The sequence below is a fragment of the Chroicocephalus ridibundus genome, chromosome Z (assembly GCF_963924245.1).
Source record: "Chroicocephalus ridibundus chromosome Z, bChrRid1.1, whole genome shotgun sequence".
In the NCBI taxonomy this organism is placed as follows: Eukaryota; Metazoa; Chordata; class Aves; order Charadriiformes; family Laridae; genus Chroicocephalus; species Chroicocephalus ridibundus.
In genome coordinates this window covers 72972048-72998789 of record NC_086316.1, presented here as the reverse complement: position 1 = coordinate 72998789, position 26742 = coordinate 72972048, and the positions used below count along the sequence as shown (strand labels likewise).

Genomic DNA, 26742 nt, shown 5'->3' with positions numbered 1-26742 from the left:
CTGACTTCCCTGGGTTTTTGTTTGATAGCTCTACTCAGATGAAAGTAACAATACTTTATGTTTGAACAGCAGCTTCCACTCTGATACCTTTACTTATTTTACAAAGGCACTCAGATACTTTGCCGACATGCAAAATACATTTACTGGCTGATTTGGTTAGCCACTAGCAAACAGGGCTTGAGTTTACCACGACACGTGATTGCAGCTGGCTGAACCCACACTGCTTGTGAGGACGAGGTTCAAGTTGAAGCCAGTCCTTACCCTATACTTGCATGTCCCTGCTTTGCAAGTCACCTGGTGCATTGTCAAAGAAGGGCTGAAACTGAGACCCAAAGCACAGTTAGAGGGCTGGGCTAATATGACAACACAGACAGGCTCATCAAGGCATTAGGTCATTCCTTGTCAATTTTTATGAAAATGAAGCATGTAGAAATAATTTTGTCGGTGTGAAATTGGTGGTAATACCAATGGCTGCTGCTCTGTGTTGCTCTACAAAACATACCAATGCTTTTGTACACACTTCGTGTTGGACAATCCAATCTAAAGTCTACAGGGTTTCTAGTCACTCTTATGTTTAAAGTTGCTCATCCTAGAAACTAATACTACTGAAACTTTAGTTAGATAGAAGCACTTAACCAGTAACATTTTAAATTTGTCCTAGTCCTCGTATTAAGTACTGTATACTAAATCTGTTAAATCTATTATATATATAAAAAGGAAATTCCAGTAAATTGTAATTTCATGTATTGCAGGTTGACTCTGTACTATGAACTATGACTCATTTATTGCTATCCAGGGATCTCTAAAATACCTGTTTATTATAATATAAAAGGTAGTACTCTTTATATAGTATGGTTTCCTTATTTCACCATCAAAGTTAAAATCAATAAAAGAAATGGATGTTGGGAAAGGAAGGAGAGAGGAAAAAAGACAGAAAGAAAAAAAATTTGAACCAGAACATGTTGCCAAAAAGCTCTTAATGTTCTTTTTTTCTAAGCACTGTTCAATAATGTCTGCTGCTCACTGAGAGCTAATAAAAGTATCACTGCTGAAGTTAAGCTAAGCCGTGAGACTGCTTTTTGTCTGTTTTCATTTTATCTCACTGAATAGCTAATTCTCTTACAGGATTATCCTCATTTCTCACAGACTACATTATAAATGAAAGCATTAAATGATGACATAATTTTGGATCACCTCGTTTGGGGCCTGACCCCCCTCCCATTGAGGCAACTGGAACATTACTACTCATATGAAGAGAGGGCAGAATGAAGTCCTTATCTGGGAGGTTTCACAGAGAGCATGCCATACTCCAAAAAGAAAGATGAAACATGCAGATTGCTAAAGGCCAAAGGTCAGTTACGAGGTCAGTTCCCATCTCCAGGCAAAATGGTGAAAGTATTTGAAAACTGCACTGTGAAAAATAAGAATGAGCTAGATATTAAAGCCACCAGGTGTAAGAAAATCCAACATGTGCTTCTAACTTTGCAACACAAGCTGTCAACATTTATTCTTGCTTTTTAAAGTCAATTAATAACTTAATTTAGATGTTTACTTCCTTTCTTAAGCTAGATAACTAAGATCAAGATTCTGTGGTATACAGTTCAATCTCAAACTGACATTAATCATGAGCAAATTTGCATTATACTGTAAGATTATTTTTCTCTACATTATACATCATTATTTGAAGCACACTTAAATTAGGAAACACTTTAGCAACACCATTACTGTGATTTTGTGGAAGTAACGCTGCTCTTAATTTTATTTCTCACCTAACAATTTTGTGTGTGTGTTGTACATAAAATAATTCCTGTACACTTAAAATGGCTTTCCAGGAAAAAAAAAATTAAAAGCCACAACATCTATAAACAAACTTCTAAAATTATATGTTTAGCATAAATGTATATAAATTTCCATATACGGTATTTGTTCCTCTTAAAAGACAATATACTTAAAAATCTCATGAAAGGTGCACTGAAAGGTAATTATTGAATATTTTAAACTGACTTTACCAACATTTAAAGCAAAAGTTTTCCTCTAAAAAGTCAAAGATGGTCTTTGGAAATTCCCCTGACTCTCTTCAAGTATCTTTTCAATAGTACAAACTTTTAAATGCTAAAAAACCTGAAGGCCACTGATTTCTCAAAAGCGGATGTTTTATGCGTTTCCCGTCATCATTCATTCCACGCTATTGAAACAGGCTGAATGGCGCTTAGTACCAGTGAGTTTGAATCGCTGAACAAGAAGCAAGTCCCAGCGTGTTTTTGAATATCTACAAGAAACATACAAAGAATCATAGCTGATTACGTTTTTCTCTGTTCTTGATAATGCTCCAGTTGCTTCTGAGAGATATGTTTGGTTCTTCCCCACCCTGGGAAGAGTACATCATGAATAGCTGTCTTTAAGAATCAGAAAATATGTGACGGCTTCACACCACGTCCCTTTTTAGAACAAACTCGCATGCTCGCACATTTTGCCATTTATTTTAAAAAGCACGGGAATAGCGTTATATAATTATGCTTAGGCTTTTCAGATTTCCAGTCTGGAATACCTAACGACGAAGCGCCTCCAGCCTGCCCTGCTCCGTGTGCGTGCGCGCGCACGATCCTCCAGTTCTTCCCGGCTTCTGATTTTGCATTTCTAACGAAGCTGAACTGACAAAGCGTGAAAGTGGTCTAAAAGGAAAAACAAAGCAAGTGACCCTGCTTTCACTGTGCCAAGACTAATCAATATTCAGAAGCTCCGCTTTCCCCTCTCTTCTGATGTGTTTTTATTTTTTTTCTCAGAGCTGGGTGAACAGTCTCCTCCCCTTTCCTTAAGTTGCGGTGATAGTAAGCTGCTGTGTTCAGAGCACATGCAGATTGTCAGTTTTCTCTGTCTCCCGCTCGCTCCACTCTGCAGCTCGCTTCTATCTGCTGGGAAACCCCTACCTTACCTGCCACCACCCTGTTCCCAGAGAACCGAAGGTCTGAAAAGGTGAGACGATCGTTTCATTCGGTGGGTTCTGAGTAGGGAGTCTGAATTTTTCACTCTCTGCCTCTGTATGTTACTTCTATGTAACGATCCTTCTGGCTGTATCCATGTTGTTTCTTGATCTGAATGTAAGTTATAAAGGACAGATTATCTGCATTAATCATCTTGGAAAGAAAAGGCACTGTAAACGAATCTATTTTTTTTTTTTTTTTTTTTTTTGCAAAATACTAAAACTAATTACTCTGAAAAAAACCCTGCTTGCACACAGTGGTCGTGTCCAAGCTAAAATACTCACTAATTTAAAAATCTAGCTGAGTCTTAGAATGTTTCCTCTCTGTAAAGAAGCACAACACGTAGCATTCTGTTAAAATTTGGAGACAATACTGCGCCGAAGCGTCAAACTTGAAACATATGGTAGAAGCAGCAATCAAATCCCATCAAAATTAATTTGTTACAACACGGTATTTGCTTTAAAACAGACTGCTTGAAAACCCTGTGTGTTTATATTCTAAGTGTTTCCTAAAAAAAGGACTTTTGGGCACTAGATTTATTAAAAGTAAGATGTTAGAGTCGGGCTGTGTATAAATGGAGTGAGATTTCAGTGGAAGCATCTAACTGTATCCATTTATTAATTTCTGATTTCTTCATAAAAACGTGCCAGTGTATTAACTAAGTCCTCCGAAAATGGGATTCTCAGTCTAAAATTTTTCTGAAACCTTTCTGCAGCTCCATTATTAAATGAATTCATACCAGGCAGCCACCAAAGAAAAAGAAAAAAAAAAGAAATGAAAAATAATGTCCTCGTGAAGGATTTTTAATATTAAAACATTTTAAGGTTGATTCAGTGTTTGATTTTGTAAAATCAGATTATATCTCCATAATTGCCGTCAGGTCAAGCTAAGCATTACTTTGCAATGTGAACTTGTATCACAGTCTGAAGCGTCAAGCTAAGTGGGATATAACTCCTGATGTTTTACAGATGTGCTCTGAATAGTTTATACACTTCAAAGATGAACGTTATCAACATAAAACTGTCAAAGGCATATCTTCTAAATAGAGGTTGAGGGATAAATAAACTATTCCTGCTGCGTTTTGACATGTGAAAAAGAGGAATTCAGCCAATGCATTCAACCATTTAAAACCATCTGAAATGCAGAACATTTTAAACCTATCAGTTTAAGCAAAATATTTCTCTTCAATGGTTAATGTGAAGGTGAGCCAGAATTTTTTTCAGATAAAATGGGCCTGCTAAACAGATGAAAAGCAAGCCTAACAGATAGTTTTAAATATTATAGCACCTTATGCTTCTACAGATTGTACCAATTTGACATTAGCGTATTTCTAGCAATTGCCAAAAACAAGTTACTCCTGGGTTTTACAGCATGACAGCAATTCAGATTAATCTCTGAAGACACGGGACATATCCGATCACTCCATGTAATCCTTCTTTCAAAGAGTTCTTTAACAGTCATTGAGGCTATTTATTAAAAACTGCAAGCAACAACTTCAATATTACAAATAATGTAAGTTTTACTGAAACATGAAGAATATTTACTTCCATGCAAACATATGGCTAATCATTCCTCTAAAATTTTACTGCAATATTTGGTATTTCTTGTCTTGCAGGTTTCTCTAGTACCTCCCACAGAAAAGTCTTCCATTTTTTGAAGGGATATTGACAGAAGTTATTTGTAGAAGAAAACTTTCTTGAAGATAGATGACTAAAGGTAACGGAGAAGAGCCAAAAACTGGAAGTAGGATGGAACGCATTCAACAAGGAGTCCGGAAACGTACACTTTTGGCTAAAAAAAAAGTGCAGAGCATAACAAAGGATGATGTTAAAAGTTATTTATTGAGGAATGCCTTTGTGCTCTTCACCGTTGTTGCCGTGGTTCTTGGTGAGTAATTTGTTCAATAGGAATATTCTGTTCTCCAGTGCATTTGACAATGACGATTTGCCTGAGCGATTTGCATTACAAATGAGATCCCAAATGCTTCTGCACTGATAAGAATGTTCTGGCTTGGAGAGTTTTGGCTTTGACAGCTGCGTGTTGAAGTTTAGGGAAGAGGCATTTTAGTTATTCTAGTATTCCTCAGCTGAATTTTGGTGAAAAAAAAAATAGCTAGTTTATGGATTCTTCTCTTAAAGAATCAGATTCAATAACTGAATTGAATGTTTTCAATGAAGTCTTTTTCTGTGGAAGCCATCTGCCGCGAATGCTCAGGATGTAACTTTCATTTCCCTAATCTATGAAAAAATAACACCTTGCAATGACAAACAGAAATCCTCAATGAATGAAATGAAGTGACATTTCTACACAAAAGTATATATTAGAGCCTCAATCTTTTCAGCTTTCCTTTGATAAAAGCAAACCAATCAAACCTAAGTACAAGTTTATGCTCTCTCAGTCACTCACAATCTTACACATGCATCCTTCAGATGCAATTGGGGCAACAATGGCAATGCTACCTATTCAAAGGACTGCAAGATAGCACCTGATTAAATGCCTTTTTACAGTATACGGAGAGGAATCCAGGACATCAAACAGCATGTAGATTTGGAATGCACCAAAATGTAAATTTAAAATATTGCTAAACATTTTGATAAGAAAGAGAATCTTCAGAGAAAAACATACAATTTTTTAAACAAGTTTTCCTTTATATAATTACACAATCACTTTTGGTAATTTTCCCTTAACTACAGATTTTCTAAATGACACCATGTGTTTCATGAAATACCCTTCTTTATGGTGTGACCAAGAATATTATGGCTTTACTGTAACACTTTCATTTTTATTTTCTAATTTCTATGAATCTGCTCATGAAAACCCAAATGTTAGCACTTAAGGGTATATATCCTACACCTATGTAGGCCCTAATGTCCTTGATAATGCTGATCTCTATAAATCTGCTTGCTATGGTTCTACAGCTTTTTTAGGAACTAAGATTTTAGGGCTTTAGCATTATTGTTGCTTGATACCACATCTGCAGGGTTCTTTTAAATCAATTTCAGGTTTGATGGTCTTTTTCTGGGAGACAACCATATTAATTTGCATATTGGTAAAATAAAGTAGTTTTTTGCTATAACAGAAACATGAGTTTCTCATATTCATCAAGAGTATTTTATCACAGTGCTTTTAATTCCTAAATTAGAATTTGTTCAATGCAAAAACCCCATTAATATCGGGGGTAAAAAATGTGGGCGTTTTTTCTACAGTGGTCATGAAAGGCAGAACAAATTATGCGGATTTTGAAATACTGTCCAACCTCAAAGGAATGCAATTCTTAGATTGTTGCCTGTCTATACCGCACAAGACCAATGTGCTCTTGCAATTTTTTCACCGTCATCTAGCTCCAGTGTGACTCCTGTAAATTTGGCAAAGTGGGAACAGAAATGTAGGCTGGAGAAGCGTTTTTACTGTTATTGCATGTTCCAATTAGCTTTAGATGACTAGTGACAAACATCTGCCCACAGCTCCACTGCCACCTACAGCAATGGCAGAGTACCAGTAAGGCTGGAACACAAGTTAGGGAAATCATGAAAATGATGAGCTGGCTGCTCAAATTCTGCTCATGAACCTATAGACGTATCTGGTGTAATATGTGGAAAAACATCTCCTCATTACTATGAGAGAATACTACAAAATTTTGTTACATTTTTTATTTGTGGTGTAATTTTACAGTATATATATGATTAGAACAGTAAATTCACACTTGGTGGCTTATAAAAAGGTAAAATTTGGTTTTTTTGAAGAGTTTTTTGCTGTTGTGGAAATATTCAGAAGTAGGGAACAGTTGGATAAGGAGTTTGGAAAACACTCAGCGGTTAACTCCATCTGTCTAGTTTGGCAAGGACTAAATTGTTGTAATCTCTCAGTTTGGTGATCTGTGGAAAATCAGGCGGTGGGCTTGATCACTTTCCTAGCAAACAGTAACCAACATTGCGAAACTAACCCACCAATTAGCAGCACTGGATGTTTCATCAGAGATGCTTGGATGTGAGTGTAGGTGGAAACCAAACTATACTCAGGCCAGGGTTGAATCATTTACAAAAAATGATGCTTAATACTCACTGCAATCTAAACAGACACATTACACCAGTTTTTAGTTCTGTCAGTCGAGCAATTTTCATAAAGACTAAACTCAGGAAAAACAGAATTTTAGCTTTAAAGAGCAGAAACATTTCTTTCAGGCCTCCTTTGTCAAGGGACTGACATGAATAAGCCTATCTAATAGGGCATTTCCGATTTCTTTGCTGAGCAGGATTGATGCTGGTGGAGGTTAAGTGGATAGGATCATATGTCTTAGCCCAATTTCATGACTGTAGTTTATAACAGGCACTTGAGTTTGTGTCTGTGGAAACATGCACTTTGTAATGAAGTGGGTAGCTGCAACATGCATTTGTTTGAGAGTAGAGATTTTCTGGCATTCACGTGATAGAGGAAAAATACAGCCATTTACCCTAACTTCTGCTGTTACTCTGATTCTGCACTGAATTCATTAGCTGCTATAATACAAACCCAATTAGTCTTTAGAAACCTAATGATGAATATGCGAGAAGTTATTCATGTTGAGAATCACTTCGCGCTATTCTGCATTTCCCCAAACCCTCAGGAAAGGTCCTTCTGAGTGCATACTCTGCATGGGCAGGGTCTGTCCAGCAGATCGTCATTATCACTGCAGTTGCTATTTTTAGTGAAATCTAAACTGCTTTCAAGTCCTTTAAGAAACTTCGAGAAAAGCATGGTTAATAAGTGAGTTGTGATGCAGTTTTTCAGATTCTTCTGGTACAGCTAGAAATATTAAATTAGTTTTCTGCAGTGGATCTTGGCAAGTGCCAACAGATGAGACCAATTATGTGAGGTGAATTTGGGAAGCTGACCACTGGTAAATTCAGAGTGTCACGGTGACCAGGAGCAATTTAAGGTAGGGTTGGGGTCATGGTGGCTCATGGAAAATCTGCAGGAAGTCTTACAAACTTTGAAGTGCTAGCCAAATTACTGGCAAAATCTCAGGCAGTGCCCTCTCTCCCACGCTACTTAGCTCCATCATCCTGTCCCCAAAATGCCTTCCTTTCAGATACCCTTCCTTCATCAGACTGTCTTGATTCTCTGCTGCTTACCTCCCATTTTCCAAAAATGCCACAGGAGTCCAGACTTTACTCTGGCAGGACTCCCAAATGCCAAAGAATCTCCTGTGGATTCTGAACCTGTACAGAAGGAAAGATTGAGACACACAGAGCTGCTGAGCAGAGATCCTCAGAAGCTGTTCACAGAGACATACTGTTTTAGTTGAGGGGCTCGGCGAAGTAGAGGAAGGTTGTGGAGCAAGTATGACAAAAAGCAGTTTCTGCATCGTTAAGAAGCCATTATAGCTCCAAATCATTAGCTAAAATCCTTATTACGCTGCCGAAGTTATATGCTGCAGTTGTCCACTGGGACATTCAAGGGAGATGGGGATGGATCCAGTTCTGTTCTCTGGTTGCCTGTCCACTGAAGGAGCTCAAGACTGGCTGTGTCCTTGAACCCAGTCTTCTGTAATTGCGGGCAATCTCACAACAGATGTGAGATGTAGATTGGCCTATACAACATCTGCTCTACAACAGCATGCACCATATATAAGATTCCAAAACTTTCCAACACCTTTATAAAAAAAGTCTAGTTAGAAGTACAGGAAGAAGACAGGAGAGATGAAGGCGTTGCTAATGTCCCCATGACCCTGAAAAAAGCAGAGTTAAATAAAGCCTGCAGATGTTCCTTTATGATACAGAAGGCAAAAACCCCACAAAATCCCCTAAAATACCTGAACAGTGAAAAGCTGTCCAGAGTAGCAGATTCTCCTGTCTCAGCACACTCCTGTTTAGTTTAACAATAGTTTAAAATGAGCCCTAAGAGGTACAAGTCTGTAACCCACAGGTAGACAGAATCCTGGATAACGCCCACAAAAAAAAAAACAACAACCCGGTCTCTTGTGTGTTGAAGTGACATCTTTTCTACTACTGTCAGATCCCCTGTATCCATTGAAGACTGAGGCTGACATACCCAGAGAAGAGTATTTGACCCCGTTACACACTGACAATGAACATGATGACAGTGCCTAAGGCAGCCTTGGTAAAATTTGCATGAGAACAAAGCAAAGATCCATCACTATAGGAGAAACAGCTGTGGGAGGTGGGTCCTAGGTGAAAGAATATGTGAAAACATAATTAGGGGAGAAATGTGGTACCGTACAAAAGATCAAGATACAAGAAAATCAAGACAGTTTGGGGACAGCTAAGGAGAAATTAATTCTATTTACATTGAACTCAGGGGCTGCCTCTGCCCCAGTGCTCGCCTAAAAGAGCCTGCCCAGCACAATTGCTTTCCCACTGAGTGACAAAACCTTCCTAAGTAATATTCTGAAAAAATTGCTACGCAAAACCTGAATTCTTTTTTGACTTAAGAAACAGTTACAATTTGGGGGGGGGCGGGGAAACAACACAAAACAACCAACCAACCAAAAACCATAAAAAGACACTGTAAGATCCAGAGTAACACTTAAAAATTCAAAGGAGGTGATGCTTTTCAAAAAGCAGAAGAAGTATAGAAATAAAAAGTGCTTTCGTTCTGTGATTAAGTAGCTAGTAATATAAGTCAGGCTGCGAAATATGAACAGTACAGTACTGTAGCAGTTACTTGCAAAATAAAATTATGATATTATCGCAGTCTTAATTTGTTAATGTACGATCTGGTATTACTGAAATGAAACAGCACTGGTTGTTGGACATAGGTGGTACTGAGTAACAATAAACTTGGCTACTTTGTGAATCACAATTGTGTATTCTGGAGACAGCAGCTGTGCATATATGCACAGTAAAGATACAAAATGTGCTAAATGTAGCCTTGCTACAACAAAACAATGCAGAGAAACATACACTCACTGAAAAAAGGAAGGTGAGACTCTCACAAACCTCTCTAGAAATTAAATTTTAATTCATTTATGTAATACCACTTCTTACAATACAGATTTCAAGGCTGTCCTGGGTGGAATGCAGGACAGTAACCGCATGAGACATTTAGGATGTTTATGTGGTTTGTCAGAGATTTTACAAGAAAATTCCCCAAATGCCTGTAGAATATGATGATCATGCTATCAAAAGCCATGTTACAACAGTAACAGTGGTCATCCCAAAGACTGCAAAAAAAAATATAAATTTGTGTTGAGCATCAAAGGGGACTAAAAAGATGTTTTAGCATCAAATGAACGAGTATTAGGGCTTGCCAGTCCTTTCCTCTTTTCAGTAGGCAGGCACTGTAGTCACTATGGTGACAGCAGAGCAGTACAAAATCATAAGCAAGGTGCCAATGATTTGTATGCTGAGTAAATGTTTAACGTTGTTAGATCCTTACTAGCTCCCTAGCTATTTTAAAGCCAGAATGAGTTGTCATCTGCACTGGAATGCTTTTGAGTTGGCCACGATGAAGGTGTAGCTGAAGGTGGTATGTTCAGTTGTTTATGAATTCCTGAAACTTTCATTCATGTGGCTGAAATTTCTCACATAATTTCTTGAAATAACCAGGCATCTAAAAGCTTCTGGGGATTTTATGATACCAAAGAAAAAAATGTTTTTATAAAATACTTGTCTTTTTAGGTGAATCAAGATAAAGTACATTTGAAAAACTCTACAAAAAATCTAATACTAATGTGAGAGAAATAAAGAAATTAGATCTTCTGGATGTTAATAAGGCTGCAAAAAAAAGTAAGGTATAAATGCAGGCATTGTGATAATTTGTACTGTGGCATTGACTTCTAGATCAGCAGCTGAAAGATATTGACTTTTTTATTTTTTTTACGCCTTGTTAAAAAAAATCAGGTGTCTGGAACCACCACCAACATAAAATAATCCATGCAGTCACATTAGTTGTGTATATCCTTCTTCCATCCTTCCAGTTCCTTTCATCTAGTGTGCATTCCCATTCAGTTTCAAATTACAACTCGGCTTCTTTGGGATTTAGCGTATTTTGTCATATATTTGTTCCTCAGCATATTACAGCTCAGTTCAGCCTGGAGCTTTGAAGCAATAAGGCAATGTAAGTGTAATATTAAAAAAATACTAAGGAGCTAAGAGATTTCTTCCTCCAATACTAATTTGTCCCAGCTGTGTTGTTCATAGAATATACTATGGTGTCTACTGTGTATATTAGAAAACAACTAGGGTCCTGACCAAGGAGTTTTAAATTAGTCATTGATACAAAAAAAAAAAAAAATAGAGGATATGGAATTGGGAAGAAACAACAGAAAACAGGGAAAGAAAAAATGGAAATTATTCCAGAGAAATTATACTAAAAGTCAGATTATTCCATTTATTATGTCAACCCAAGTTGCACTGACACTGTACTTTTAATCAACAGGATGAAACCAGGGGTGCGTAACTTTTTAATATACATACAATTTTGAGGATAGATGTTATAAGGCATTTTTTAACAAAAGAGGAACATAATACGTCCAGTGAACTGTACAACAGTGAAAAGGAAAACAGTTAAAAGCAGGAAAAGAGGCAAAGAAAACCACAAGGATAACAGGAGAATCAGGAGGATAAGAAAGTGTTACCATTACTCATATTTTGTGGTTGTCCTCCCATATGTCCACCTTTTCAATTCTTGTTCAATTCTGTACACTGAAGAGGCACCTTTTCTTGCTTGAAATTTGAGATGTCTATGTATTTTCTATTGGCATGGATAGAAGATCATAAACGGAAATCAGCTTGACAGTTAGGAAGTGTGTGCTTGGTTTTCACCATTTACTGTAGCTTGGCATAACTGAAAATTCTCTTATTCAAAAAAAGTCTGTAAAAGATGGGACTTAAGTGTTAAGCATTATTTACACTGAAACATAAGCTGGTGCCTCAAAATGGCCCTAGCAAATGCTCTGGGTCTACTATTCAGAAGGACTAAATTAAAATGAGAATAAAATTGCCTTTGCATGAATATAGCAGGACCGCTAATCAGGGAATTCCTGGGAGTACTAACTAAAGGCAGTAGATAAATAAGGCTACTGCATATATTTTGATGTCAAGCAACAGAAGATGCATATCTCAGAGCTGAGTGTCTTTTTGGTGCATGAGCGAGGGCTAGAAGACTCAAAAGGGTAACACCACAAGTCCACAAGCTATGCACATAACTGCCTAAAACTTGCTAGGAGGTAAAAAACCCCAGCAAACAAACAGGTTTGCATTCCTACTCCCGCTCCTTTCTGAATGAGTCTGGACCATGCCAGATATTTTCACCCAGTCAAGATCCAGAAGCACAAGAGTCCTCACCTTGGGAATGGTGTCAGCAGCACTTGAGGAATTGGCTTCCTTTCAAAAGGTAACTTAGAGGAGGATGCAATTCCACCATCCTTTTCCAAGTTGTGTCATAGGCAGAAGGAAATGCAAGACTTCTAGAGGCAAATACATATGCCAAGAGAGCAAAAGGCAGCATGATGTTTAAACCTCATGGCTAAAACACTCATCTGTAACAGGGAGCCCCAGGTTGTCAAGTAATCCTTTGAGCAAGAACAGGAACACAGGGCATCCCAAATCCAAGTGATTCTCTGCATGTGTTGGTTGTGTTCAGTTTCTAGATCCGCAGGACTTAGCTTGGAATTAGGCAAATAGCTGTTTGGGTCATGGCAATCCCTAGAAAAACACAAGCAGAACAGTGAAAAGTGAGGGATCTTCCAAAAACGAACAGACAAGTCCCCATTGACTGTACAGATTTCCAGAAATAAGCTTTTTTTATCTAGACAGACTCTGAAGCTCACAATTTGGACTTGGGTACTTACTATGTAATTAAGTATTGTTCCAGGTGCCAGTTTCCCTTTGCCGTTTTTGTGGCCTTTAAGATAGGGAAATTCTGCCATTCTGAATAACACCTAACAGTGAGAAGAGATGTATCATAACCTATATGGAGGCTACATCTAAATTAATTATCTATGCTACAACATATCCTTCAGATGAGTTAAGTCTATGTAATGAACTGAAATAAAACATTTTTGGAAATTCATGTTTTGAACGAGGCTCTTGACCAGAAAACTAAATAGATGGAAGGTTTTATTTATGAATAGTTTCATAGTCATATTGAGGTTTTTAGGGATGAAGTGGGTCAGGTAACAAAAATCAAACAGCTAGGGGCTGAAAGCATCCTAGCTTATCTTTTTAAAAAGACCATAACATGATTCCATGAATTTCAGTGATGAACCTGATATCCTTATCAAAAGAATTCACTGAATGATAAATCAAACATAAATAAAGGGTTCCAGTAGTGCTTACACCTGATATGGCAAAAATCTTGTATTCTGTAACAGGAAATGCTTCCTCTCAGTCTGTCCAGGTTGTTTCCATGTGTCAGCAAGATACTGGATAAAAAAGATTCTTTAAAACCTTTTACAAAGTCTGCCACGTGAGTTATGTTCCATGACCCAAACAGTTCTGGCATAGGCATATCTTGATTCAACAAAATACTTAATCCTCAGTGGCAAACATCTCAGTTACAGATTTAGACTATCAGCACTAAGCTAAATTAACAGGTGGTTTTGTAGGAATGAAAAGTTGGGCTAGCTCCATAGAGATATGAATGCATAATTTGAATGTCCCGCAAACGATGGTGTAAAACTGCACACCAAGGAAGCCAAGCTTACAACGAACCTTTGTAGTGTATGTCAAAGGTGGAATTAGAAAAAAACCAAACAAATAAAGGCAACTATCAAGGTCTAACCTCAGGCTCTCTATTAAACTAGAAGTTATTCAGAGTAGAGCTCTGCTTTCTGAGCATGTTTGCACGAAGTTCTTGGCACTGAGGGATCTCAGTCTCATTGACCGCAATTCCTCAGTGTTACTATACTGTAAAAATACAAAATAATACAGATGGGCAGCTGAAACTGTAGTAGAGAAAAACAGAATTCAGTGCTGTTAAGGACTATGTCAGCTTCCAGTTGAGGAAAAACAGGAGAGAAAGAAATGTAAAGGTAAGAAAGGAACTATGTAAACTTTAAGAGAGCAGCTTTGTTATCTGTTGGGAACTATTCCTTATGCGAGCAAAAACATTAACATTAGTCAAGAAAGTGAAGCAGCAAAGTAAACCCAAGCATGAAAAGAACAGTTATTACAGTAACTTTGTAAAGCACTGGGTGGTACCATAATTCTAAATTTTACTTTACAAAAAATAATCTGGCATATATTGTGAATGTCTGATCTTTTTTCTAAGCATAGTAAGAGAGAATTCCTGAATTTTTATGGAATTATTTGTTATTTTGGGGATCACAAGTATTTTTTCTATAGCTCAGAGACTAGTAAGAGTACATAAACTAGCAGTAGTTCGTCTTTCAATAAAGTCTTTTGTCTAAGGATGAAATCAGAAATAATGTCCCTATTCCATAAAGAACAGTCTGCTTCAGGGCCAGCAGTGAAAACTTCTTCATTCCATATCCTCCAGGAATGGCCTGCGATTGCTTGTCTTATAAATAACAACAAAAGAGAAATCAAAGATGATAAATAAATACAGAAATTGTTCAAGGAAAACAAGGAAAAAATTAAGAAAAAATTTGAAGGCAAACAGAGAAGCGTAAGTCGGACAAAAGGAGAACAATCTTTTGGACATGTTCTCAAAGGAAGAGAATTACCTCCTAATTGGGGAAGAAGGGCAAATGAACGAAATAACTTGAGAGAGAAGGGAAAAAATGTATCAGTGTAACACTAGAGCCAAGAAGCAGCAAAAGACAGATTTCAGTGATTTTTATAAAAAATTTTGAACAGCACTCAGATGCTGTTATATCCTCAGATTTGGTATAAGAAGCAGCCTCATTTAGGCGGTACCTCATAGAACAGTGATTTTACTCATTCCTTAGTTACATCAGTTCTTCCTTACAGCTTCAGGCTCCCCACGAATACTATAAAATGCTTCTGGATCTCTGCAAATTGTAACTGAAGAGTGATGTTAGAAGTCTGGTGTGATTTTTTGGGAAGGTAATAGCTCTCACCACATAAAGCGAATCGTCAGGGATTCAGTTCCCTTCAGGGTTCGGGAGGCAGGTGTTCCAGACACACAGCGACTGCAGCACCGCGGCTCTGTCTCTCCTCAGGGCAGCTGAGAGCGCCGTGGCACTCTCATGACCCTTGAGCAAAGGTAACACACTGACTTCTCTTCTGATGCAGGGAACAACTCTTTGACATCAGTGTAGCTCTTCACTACACATTGGCTTTTCTCTGGACTTGTCTCTTTTTACAGCCTTAGAATTCTGTCCAGGTGGAATTGGAGGATTTTTTTGCCTGATGTTTTCTGATCTTTCACAGCTTAATTGAGGCGGGAGTTTCAGCTAAATTTCTTGATAGCTGGAGGTTTCAGAGAGCCTCAGTGGTCATGTGTGCATGCACAGTAGACTCTGCAGCATGTAGGCAATAACTTTAGCACTCCCAGAAAGTGTCAGGCCTGCCACAAATCAGTACGTGCCATCCAGAACTACCATGGGTGGTGGACATTAAGTATTGTGCATCCTGACTGAAGAAGATACGTGTTTTGTGTACCGGTAAACCAGGTAGTTCATTCTTCCCAACAGAATTAATTCAAGTTGTAAGGTCTCACTTTGCTGCTAGAACCACCCCATGACACAATATATCATATCATTGGGATCTTCTGCATCCCCATCATGACTAAGATATCTAGTTCTTCTACAGTCCTTCTCCTGTGACTCCCCTCGTGATATCTCTCAAGCAAAGGAGAGGTAGCCATTTGTGTCCAAATTAGCCCATATTCCACTTCAATATAGCCACCTATAAGAGCTACTTAGAGCACACGTCCTTAAGCTCTCTAGTGCTGTGGCATCATCCAGTTAAAAGAGAAGGAACATACCACACAAAAATATATACACTTGTACACATGAGATTCTCTGCTGGGTCGATGTCAAATGAGCCCTGTAGTAGATGAATAACAGCTAGTTTATCAAGCCAACTGATACTTGGTCATCTTCAGGTCTGAAACAGAGAAGCAAGTTCATGTGGAAAACATTTGCTCTAAATCCAGCCTCAGAAGAAGAGAATGAAAGGAAGTTTAAGCTATGTATTAGCTCAAATTCTGTATTGCCACAGGAGGAGTGACTGGTTGCTTAAGGGTATGTTTCTGTAATTGATTAAGCCGATCTTACCTTCGCCTCTGGCTGCATATTTTGACCCCCAAGTATTTGCTTTCCTCCTTTGACATCACACCAGCACCACCATCATCTAGCACATCAGTAAAGCTGTCCAGGGAACTAATCTGGCAGAAATCTAACCCAATAAAAAATAGTTCCTTCCTTGTTTAGCACCCAAATAAGCTCATCTCAGTATATGACAAGTACAAGTGCATTGAAGTAAGGAGTCCGGGTTTGTCTAGTGTGGAGAAAAGGAGGCTGAGGGGAGACCTCATTGCCCTCTACAGCTCCCTGAGGAGGGACGTGGAGAGGGAGTGCTGAGCTCTTCTCCCTGGGATCCAGTGACAGGACACATGGGAATGTCTCAAAGCTGCACCAGGGGAGGTTTAGACTGGACATTAGGAAGCATTTCTTTACCGAGAGGGTGGTCACACACTGGAACAGGCTTCCTAGAGAGCTGGTCGATGCCCCAAGGCTGTCAGTGTTACAGAGGCATTTGGACAATGCCCTTAACAACGTGCTTTAACTTCTGATCAACTTCTGATCGGCCCTGAAGTGGTCTGGGAGGTGGACTAGATGATTGTTGTAGCTCCATTCCATTCCATTCAAAAGATCAGCTTAAATTGTAGTCTCTTTCTAGCTGTAGCAATTTGATGCTTTTCATAGCATTATTCCCCTCAGTTTGACTCCATACATGCCCTACCTTTCCTTAGCTATTTGCCTACCACAGGACTTGGACAAAAGAGCCTGTAACTGTTTCCCCTCAACCAAGGGCATTTCTCCTTTTTTGGAATAAAGACTCATAAACGGCTTCTTAGGTTACCCCATCAAATATACTTTGCATGAAGGACCTTTAAAGAGAGTCATAATCTTACACCTTTAGGATAAAAAAGGTCCAAGAGATGTAACAAGACAGCACTGTGACCGTATAATACAAGAAGTAGTTCTCAAATGTTTAGGACTGCTGCAGTCCTAAATTAAATTAATTGAGTAGAAAAAGTAGTTAGCTACTAAACAATAAGTAGCATAATTAGAGCTAATCTTTAAGATAAACTTATCAAAAGTAACATAACAATCACAAAAAAAAAAGTCTGCTGCAGTATTTAGGTATTGAATATTTCAGTTAGGTACACAGTATTTAGGTTCACCAAAATGGTTTCAAAGGGAACATACCTCCCTACCTACAAAAGGAAGACCAGAAGGAAGAAAGGAGCAGGTGCTGTAGAAGGGGGGTGAGGTTGGGGTGAAGATTCAACATAAAATTGTGAAACAAAAAAAAGATGAAAATCAAAAGCATGCAAGTGAATTCGTGAGTCTGTAGTTCTTGTGGCAAGCAAAGCAAAAGATTAAGAACAATTGTGATTTTGTCGGCAACTTGAAGTATTTCTTCTCACTAAAGAAGTTATTTATCTGTCTGTCTCAAGTAAATACAGTTGTGGCCTTATCTAAACGGGTTGTTAGAAGAAAAGGTGTCAGAACAAAATGGTAAATTAAGCAGAAACAAATGACCCAAGGAACAGAAGCTTTCATTCCAGGGCTCTGCAGGACCAGAAGAATGAAATGGCTGTGCGGCTAATAAAAACATACAACGTGCCATTAAACTGGTAGGAGCGTGATTCTCTCACTGGCTCCAGCCCAATTTCTGTTATAGAACAAAATGTTATTTGCCTGCTGGTTACAAGGTTTTCTGGAAGAGCACTATTAACAGCTGTTACTTCTGTGCACCTTTCCACCTATCTTTTCCAGTTATTATGAAGTCTTCTATTTCCTGCTGGAAAAGAAAAAGTAAGTCTGTACCTCATCTGTGAAAAACAAGGATATTGATACAGACCTCATTTGACAGTGTTTTGAGATTTACTGGTAAAAAGCAGAAGTATATGTAACTCTATATTGGTGTGTTCTTTTTGAACTGGCAAGCGCTAATACGGAAAACACAGCTCTTGCACTGTCATGAATAAACCACCTAGTGATCTCCTCTTGAAATACACTAGGAGTGACTTTTATCAGTTAAAAAGTAAAACTGCTAGATTTTCTACTTTCTGCATAAAAATACAGTAGAGAGAATGGACATTTAAAAACATATGAACGCCAAATGATGGTATGGTCTCAATTCCTGTGTGTTCCTGAACTAAGATAGAGACCAGAAGCACATAAGGATTCGTTTTAAAAACTGAGACTTCACTTACTTAACAAAACTGCTGTTATTGTTCACTTAAAAACATCATGCCAATTAGGAGCTCCCTTATTCTCTTAACATTACGGATTATTTGAAGTAGTGAAAAAACACAATCCTCTCTATTAATTTTTTTTTAAATCTAATTCTTCTATGTAGGCCAAGGAGGAGGATAGACTTTAGCTTTCCTAAAGTCCTTGAATGAGCGTTTAGATCTGAGTAAAGCTTCACCTCTCATCTTCTAAGAGTTACGGTTCTTTTTTTTTTTTTTTTAATGATGTGGTGTTTTAAACCCATGTGTAGGTGAGCAACCTATTTCATCTAGGCAACACAAAGAATCACGTGAAATAGCCCTCTAACATTGTGAGAACAAGGCATTTTCTAAAACAATTAAGAACTTCATTTTCTCCATGCAGGATTTCAAAGTTCATTTTCAAATTCAATTTAGGATATTATATATAAGTTGATGATACTCTGGTAGATCAGTACAACATTATTTTTTTAAAAAAACAACCAAACAAAAAAGAACCTTTCTGCTTAAGGCCCTGATTTTAATGCTTACTTCATCACACATTGATGTTAATTCATTTAAGAAATTTTATATAGAATGTTGTATGTTTCTTAGCAATTACAGGTATACCCGTAGTTTTTAAACCCTGTCAAGAAGACTTTATTGTTTCCTTTCTGGTACTGCAGCCTAAAAGTGAAAACTCTAGTCCATTCATCAGTGTCTTCCTATTTTAGGAATACGCAATCCCAAATCATATCTACCATTTTTTCATCACATTCCCATGACTGTCAGAATTATTTTCATCATCTTCTCTCAAGTTTTAGATCCTCTGTGCACTGTATTCATACAGATTTAATTTTATTTTTAACATCTGCATTGGAATAAAAATGCAATAAAATGGTTTAGTTCAAGAATTGTTCTTATTGTCATCAGGATTATCTGCAAATCAAGTTTTCCATAAATTTAATTATATCACTAACAAGAAGACCTCAAAAATCTTTTTATAACTCTAATCTGATTTGCTTCTTCATTATGAACTGTATAAATTATTGAGCAATATGGTTCTGTTACAGAACTATACGCATGCATAGAATTCAGCTTAACTTAAAAAAGCAGTACTGATTTTTGTCCAGAAAAAGCCTAACAAATTCTGTCGAGAAATCAACTCTTCCCTGCAGTGCAGAAATGGTATAACATTTACTATTTGAGAAGTCAGGCTCTGATAGCGTTGATTAGTTGTTCTTTTCTGTTACAAAGGGTAGACAGAAACCTGCACAACAGGTTGTGGGAGGTTGTTTCACACAAGGCTTTGTTTCATTACAATTTTCAGAATTAATCAGAAACTTGAAACTTTTACTGAGAAAGGCCAGCTCTAGTGTTTAAACTTCTCACTCTTGCTTGTGGAGGGTGCGAAGCACTACAACTCTTACCACACACAAAGACGTGGACACACACCTTCCAAAGGTTTAGTACCTCCTACCAGGTCTCACTTCCCAAATTTATTTTGACACTTCGTCATTGTGGCCATCTTTAATTCATCATTGTATGCTGTTTTCTCACTGTTTAAAACCTGTGAATGTTGGTTCTGGTTAATTCAATGAAGTCAAAGCTACCTTGCCAAGTCTGACTTTTCTTTTTCAAGTTCATAATTTTTGTTGATAAAACTTTGTCAGACAGCCTGTAATATACAGTATCTAGGTATTTAAACTCAGAACAGAAAATAAAGTTTCATCACCATATATCCTAAATCAAGAGAGACTGGTAAAATCATGCTGTTCTGCTTTCATTGTCACAGAATACATTCAGGGAATAATTTGCTTAAATTGCTTCTTGCACTGCTAAGGTCACTGTGTGAACACAATTGCCAGAAACGTCTGTGAAGCAACTACTACTATACCTATTTTACAAGTAGGGAGTCAGAGAAAGGTTCTTACCGCTTAGGCACAACTGCGTATAAATTAACAGCAGTGCTAAGATCAAGGCTGAAGAATTAGTAACTATCGTGTGTTTGACCCAGTTCACCAGAATACACTACCAGGGCACATTTTTTCCACATCGCAGAAATTCTTTTTGTAAACTGTAGTGCTGGGCAACCCTGTAATTATGCACAGAGCGCTTTAGGACAAAAAAAGCAATAATTTTTGGCTCAACAGGTTTGCATGGAGCTTCAGAAACTTACTCTCACTACCGATAATATTAATTCAAACAGCCATCTACTCAAGCCCTGATTCTCTCTTAGGCCACTTTGTGCTGTTTGAACAGTAGTGGACCAGATAATCAAGCCCTTATAGCATAGCATAAGGACTAGTTCTTATAGCAGCCTCAGAAACCCTTACTAACTTCAGTGAGGCTTTGTACTAGTGCAGAGATTAATTCATGCGGAACTAATTGCAGGACTGTGGCCTAAGTAAGAAGCTGGTCTAGCTCTATTTGCTTGTTACCCAGTTGTCCAAATGCAGTGCTCATTAAGTACTGAAACAAAGGGTCCAGATGGATTCTTTATATCTGAGAAATGTGTTTCCCATATAAAAAGAAAATAATCAGTAACACTGCAGTGGAATTTAAAACCTTATTAAAAAGAAGGGAAACTCCAAAGCAGGTCTTTTAAACAAGACTAATTCAGAGGCCCTCCCTCTATGCAGTTTATGATCCACTTTTGCCTAAAAAAGTCATTTATGTAAAATGCATTTTGACTACCTGAGTCCATAGTCCCACCGCTCTCTTCCATAGTGTGAACTCCATGCTTGGTTCCAATTGTGCTCTAATCACTTTCCTTCCATCTATAGCACTGAGATTTTCTGCCCTACACAAGACATTTCTGGACTCCTCTAACTCAACCAACCTTCTGACGTCCCTAACAGCATGATCAGACAGGGGTCACTAACGTGACAGTAACAGCTGTTTCTTACATCAGCAGATGCAATAAGCTAGCATAGGAGGCATAACAGCATATTTTAGCTAGTAAAATTTGGCATGAAGATATCTGCTGTATGAATGTACCAATCTAAAATATGATTGAAAAAAACTAAACCACAAAGAGATTAAGAATTGGAAGTAGCAGTTCCCCCCTAGACAGCGGGGAAGAACATGGCGTCATGAATGGGAAGGAGGGATAGTTGAGTTTCACCACCTGTATGGTTAAGGAGCGTTCCAGATCCTGGCTGGATATAGAAAACCTGCATCAGATAGGCACCAAATCATTTAACATTCAGTAAATTCTAACTAGTTGGGTCAATTAACCAAATAATTAACCAAATAAGCAAATAAAGCAGTTGGTGCCAAGTACAGGACAAAATCTGCGAAGTTCTAGCTGAGAAATTTAGGTTGCCACATGTCAGCCCATCTATGGCTTCCATTTGTAAATGTATCTCAAGCACCATTTATCTGTTCCCACCAAGATAAATGGATCCAGGCACTCCTTACCCCACTCCCTCAGGCACTGAAACCCACCACTTAATTATCTGGTAACACCTTCCAACCCTGATTAGCTGCTTCTTTGCAAGTGCCTGCATTTCTGAAGGTAGGCATTGGGTAAAGCTACTTACATCCCGATGCTGTTTTGCCCTATAAAGACCTAACCACAAGGGGATTCTCAAATACGTCTGCCCTGGTTATCTCATCCAATCTGAAGCACATCTACAGGACCAGGCCCCACAGAGTAAACAGGCATGGACAAGACTTCTGAAGGTTGGTAGCTAGCATGTACATGCATTGCATATATGATTACACTCAAAATCCCAGAAGTCAAAGCGCTTGGCTGCAGTAGCAGGGACTGTTTCCTTTCCGTTAATGCTCGAGATGTACCCTTTCACATTAATCCAGATTTTAAAAAACAGAAGCGCAAATAACCTCCTGAATCTGTTACAGTGAAAAATAATTTCTTACCTTCAGTAGGACTACTCATAATAGTAGTTGAGATTTGAGAAAGGAGTGCAATCCTGGGAATAACCAAAACAGCATGTTACAACCAAATACACCAAATAAGTCCTCTACAGATACTCGTGTTTGTATGTTACTACTACTTTAGAAGAGTAAGTCACGATATCCTTTCCCTCTTTTCAGGTGTAATCCTTGGATTTTCTCTCCGATCATATAAGATGAGCTACCGGGAAGTCAAGTACTTTTCATTTCCAGGAGAACTACTCATGAGAATGCTGCAAATGCTGGTCCTGCCGCTAATTGTATCCAGTTTAGTCACAGGTAAAAAAAAAAAAAAAATCCAACAGTTTTTTTTGTTCTTTTAAATAATTTGATAAAGATGCACACACCAAATCTTAAGAAAATGAATGTTCCATGCCTTAGAAGTGTTAAAACCTGTAGAAAACGATCCCTTTGCTATTGCTGTTTAAAAGACAAAGTAACAAAAGGTTTGAATTAATATACAAAGAAACTGAAAGATGCTTCTCCCAATTCCAAGACAATCTCACTGTACAAGTTACTATGCGTAGCTACTATGAAGCTGACTCTGTACTCCACTTTCTTATCTTACTTTCTGAACAGATATTTCCTCCACAATATCCTATTGCTATCAAAGATAATGTATCTCAGAAAAATAGTTCGAAGACCCAAGAAAGTTTAAACTATTGATCGTGGGCGATAACACATACCTGTAAACTTCGTCTACCTCCTAATCTTTTAGCAACAGATTAGAAAAAATAGGTGATAGGTGGGATAGACTGGATACTTTGGAAGAAACTTCATTCCATCAGCTCTGGTTTCCTGTCTTCCGGTCAGCAGCACTATTAAGCTTCAAGCCCTCTTTACTAAGTTGTTCCTTAAGATAGAGATATAACAATTAATTTGTTATGATGACATATGCTTTGTCATTCCACCTAAGTTTCATGAAAGAGCTCTCGGATTTTTTATGAATGTTCAGGATGTACCTGTGATATATTTACCTTAGTAATTATCTGAAGAAAAGAAAGTATGGACTAAGGTCTGTCAGCAAATCGCTGGTACAGCTTGGAGAACTTAATCAAAACCAGCCACTGTGCAGTTCTAGGATCTAAATACCTCATATACTACCTTAATTGTTAGAGGATCCACAGAATATAAGCTGTTTTCTATTTAATTGATTTTAAAATATTTTAATATTAAGACCTCCTCTTACAAATGCAAATGAGCATAGACCCCCATCTTCACAGATACCAAATACAGTATATGCATGTCTATAAACTGTTAATACCACAGCAGAAAAATAGGGTATTCACAGTTACAAAATCATTTGCCTTCAGATCTTTCAAGGAGAAAGTAATAGCTTGTTAATATACACACATATTATAGGGATTCTGAAAGCTTAATGCACACTGAAACTAGGGAGAAATTTATAAATCTTTTTTAGAAACAGTGACAGGTTTTCTTCCCAACCAGTGTATAATTCTGTTACATGTCATGTCTCCTTGCTGTCTTCTTGTCCCTTTCACTGCAGAACTCCCCAGGTTGGCTGGACACTGATAGAAGAACCATTAAAAGTAGAAAAGGAGAAACATTTACCTTTCGTCAGTGTCAGCTGCGACTGGCACTGCTGCTTCATTTTGTAGGAAGAGTTATTGCAGGAGAAATTACCTGCTCAGTTCCTTGTAACTCTGCATCCATGTCGGTTCTCTGACAGAGCTCACAGTAAAACAGGAAATTAGGTAGACCATCCTACACAAGGATTTGAATCCACTTTCAAAATTCTAAGTAGAAACGCTTTGTTCGGGTAAAGATCAGAAAATCCACCTCAGAAAGTCGCAAGGAGCTGGCCTTGTGATAAAACAAGCTCATTTGCTGGATCACCAAGTCTCAGTAGAGATTTTGTGAAATACCAGAACAATGGGTTTCCAACCAATTCTATTCTTAAAAGAATCTTCCATCTCTGGATTCAAACAATACCCTTCTTTTTGGTAACCTTTTTTTTCCTTTTAAATTCTTTGCAGCCATTTTATACTTTTTTATGCCCTTTTTTTCATAACAATAATTTCCTTTATTATATAAAGGCTTTTGGCAAAGAGAAATCGTATGTATCTATAAGATTTGTTGTATTATCATACAAGTGCCTTGCAGTATTAAGTGGATTATTCTTAGAGTTTAGCTTTGAAATAGTGACAGCAATTTTCAAGGTGAAATTTTAAACTTCTTTAGTCTGACAGGGAACCATCAGAGAAAACTCTATGCCATTCACAAATGACAGATTTCATCTTTCCTGAAAACTGTTAAATGCAACAGGACTATGTCTTTTTCCATGGGATTAAAATACATTTTTCAGTTTATTGCTAAAAACTGTGGAAAAACTGTTTCCTATAGTGAACAACACCTCATTTAGTGTATAAATTCTTTTGTTTTAAAAAGATGCTCTTACATATTTGCTGCAGAACTCTCATACTCAAAGTATTATTGAATATCCAAATAATAATGAACTGTAACATTTACAGGTGTTCTACGATGCAATTTTATAGATGCTATTGGCTTCTTTTTTTTACATGTTATAGGATAATTCATTGGATAAAACTCTGATGCTTCTCAAGCCAGTCTTAAGACCACTCTTGGCATCCATGAGCCAAATCTCTTATTTCCTGTATTTTGTTTGGTAAAGCAAATTGGATGCCTCTTAACTAACCTCAAAAAGATTCCTCTGGGGTCTTGCACACTGATAACATAATTGCTTCTTCCACTTGTAAATGATCTTGAATAAATATTTTTGCTGTTTGCAGGCGTGACACTGTCTCCCAGATATGAAGTTCTGGGTTTCCATTTGTATTTATGTAAGTGTGTTCAATATAACTGGTTATGACAATATCAGAACATACGGTCTCTAGGTATTAGAAATAGGCTGGGGATGACTACATTCCTTTGCAAATTTTGTGAATGTCAAAGAAATTAGAACAATAAAAACAAAGTAATAATTATAGAAGCTATAAGCTGTTACGTAAGTGAAAGATAAGTTGAGAAATGAAAGACTTCTATGAAGGTAAACAGGTCTGATGGTTATTCACAGGCTCTTGGGAAAATAAACTGTAAAAGGTGAAGTCAACCCAGTCACATTTCTCTATAGCCTGTTTTGGCACTTTCATGAAAGAAACAATGCAGAATCACATTTAGAGGCTTTTACTCACATTTGCCTGATGACTTACCATTATTGCACACGGCTCAAGCAGGTATAAAGCTTTCTCCATGAGATTCTATCTTCTGATGTGTATGTTACCAGGCATGTAGTAACAACTGCTTGGGAGAAAATAGAGGTTATTTGCATACCTTTTACCATCTTTTACTGTTTATAGGAAAATATGATTATATGAATATCTGTATTCTTCATCTTTTCTGGTTTAGACACAATTCCAGCTGCATACTCTATGCTGGTCTTTATTCTCTACAGTCTTGCAAATGGGAGAACTCCTAAGTGAGCATTCCCAAACATTATCTCTTAGAAAGTCAAAGGCAAAATTAAAGCACAGTATATGGGTAGTAGCACAAATAACCAAACAAATAGATGAAATTCACATTTGGATTATTTTATGGCCAAGTCTGGCCTGAATTCTTACACAAACACAGGGCTGACAATTTTGCTCCATTTCTATTTTGAATTTGCTGCAATTACAGGAATTAAAAGTATTTTGAACCTTCTTATTTCATTATAACTTGAAGCATTTGACATAAACAAATTGCTTGACAAAATTATTCTAAAATATGTATTGGCCCTAAAAGGTATATAAAATAAATGTATACACATATGATAACAATTCAACTCATCATGAAATAGGCAAAGACTGCAAGATTTGCACCAGCATTAAGAGCACTATACATTAACATTTTGTGAGTTGTTACAGCAAGATCATAATGAAGTTGAAATGCCAGCCCTTAAAACTGGCCCACATATTTTATCTGTGTATTTCAGTTATTCACTGAATATAAGGGCATCAAAATGAGTTATCTTTTCTTAATGAAACTACATATTTCCTGAAATCACAGTCACAAAAATGATTCATGAACAGTCTTTACAAAAAGTGTAGTTGGAGCATAGCGTTTGTGACAAATATTAAAGATAGAGAAATTTTATAATGGGTATTTGCAAATATTTTGCACAGTTATGGTCATAGCTCAGTTTAATATAGAGGCTGTTTCTCTTTCCCCAAAATTTTGGATGCTTGGAATTTAGTTGTACAGAGACCCCTGCTTTCCATTGCAAGTAAACTAGAATTAAATTCTGCGCATTTCTTTCAAATATGTTTATGCTAAAGTATAGCAAAGCACAAAAAGCCCAGTCAAGATCTGACACTAATATTTGATGCACATTACATGAACAGTAAGACAATAGTTTATTTGCTAACATAAATTAAGCTGGGGAAAGAGAAAAGGAATGTAGAGGCAGTGAAAGAGCGAAGTCCACTGGCTTGCCACAGATGATACAGCAGGTCAGCAATGGTACAATCAAGCAAATATCCCGATCATGAACACCAGTACAACACAC

The 26742-nt window shown here is 37.5% G+C and overlaps 1 protein-coding gene across 1 annotated transcript in view; it reads left to right on the top strand.

Moving 5' to 3' along the window:
* Positions 1 to 2784: 2784 nt before the first annotated feature.
* The window catches only part of SLC1A3 (solute carrier family 1 member 3), a 66756-nt gene continuing 42798 nt past the window's right edge, over positions 2785 to 26742 (top strand). The window contains exons 1-3 of the mRNA XM_063320170.1: positions 2785 to 2973; positions 4597 to 4868; positions 22359 to 22496. Of these exons, the coding sequence (XP_063176240.1) occupies positions 4688 to 4868; positions 22359 to 22496 (319 nt within the window). The 5' untranslated portion in view covers positions 2785 to 2973; positions 4597 to 4687. The remainder of the gene's footprint in view (positions 2974 to 4596; positions 4869 to 22358; positions 22497 to 26742) is intronic.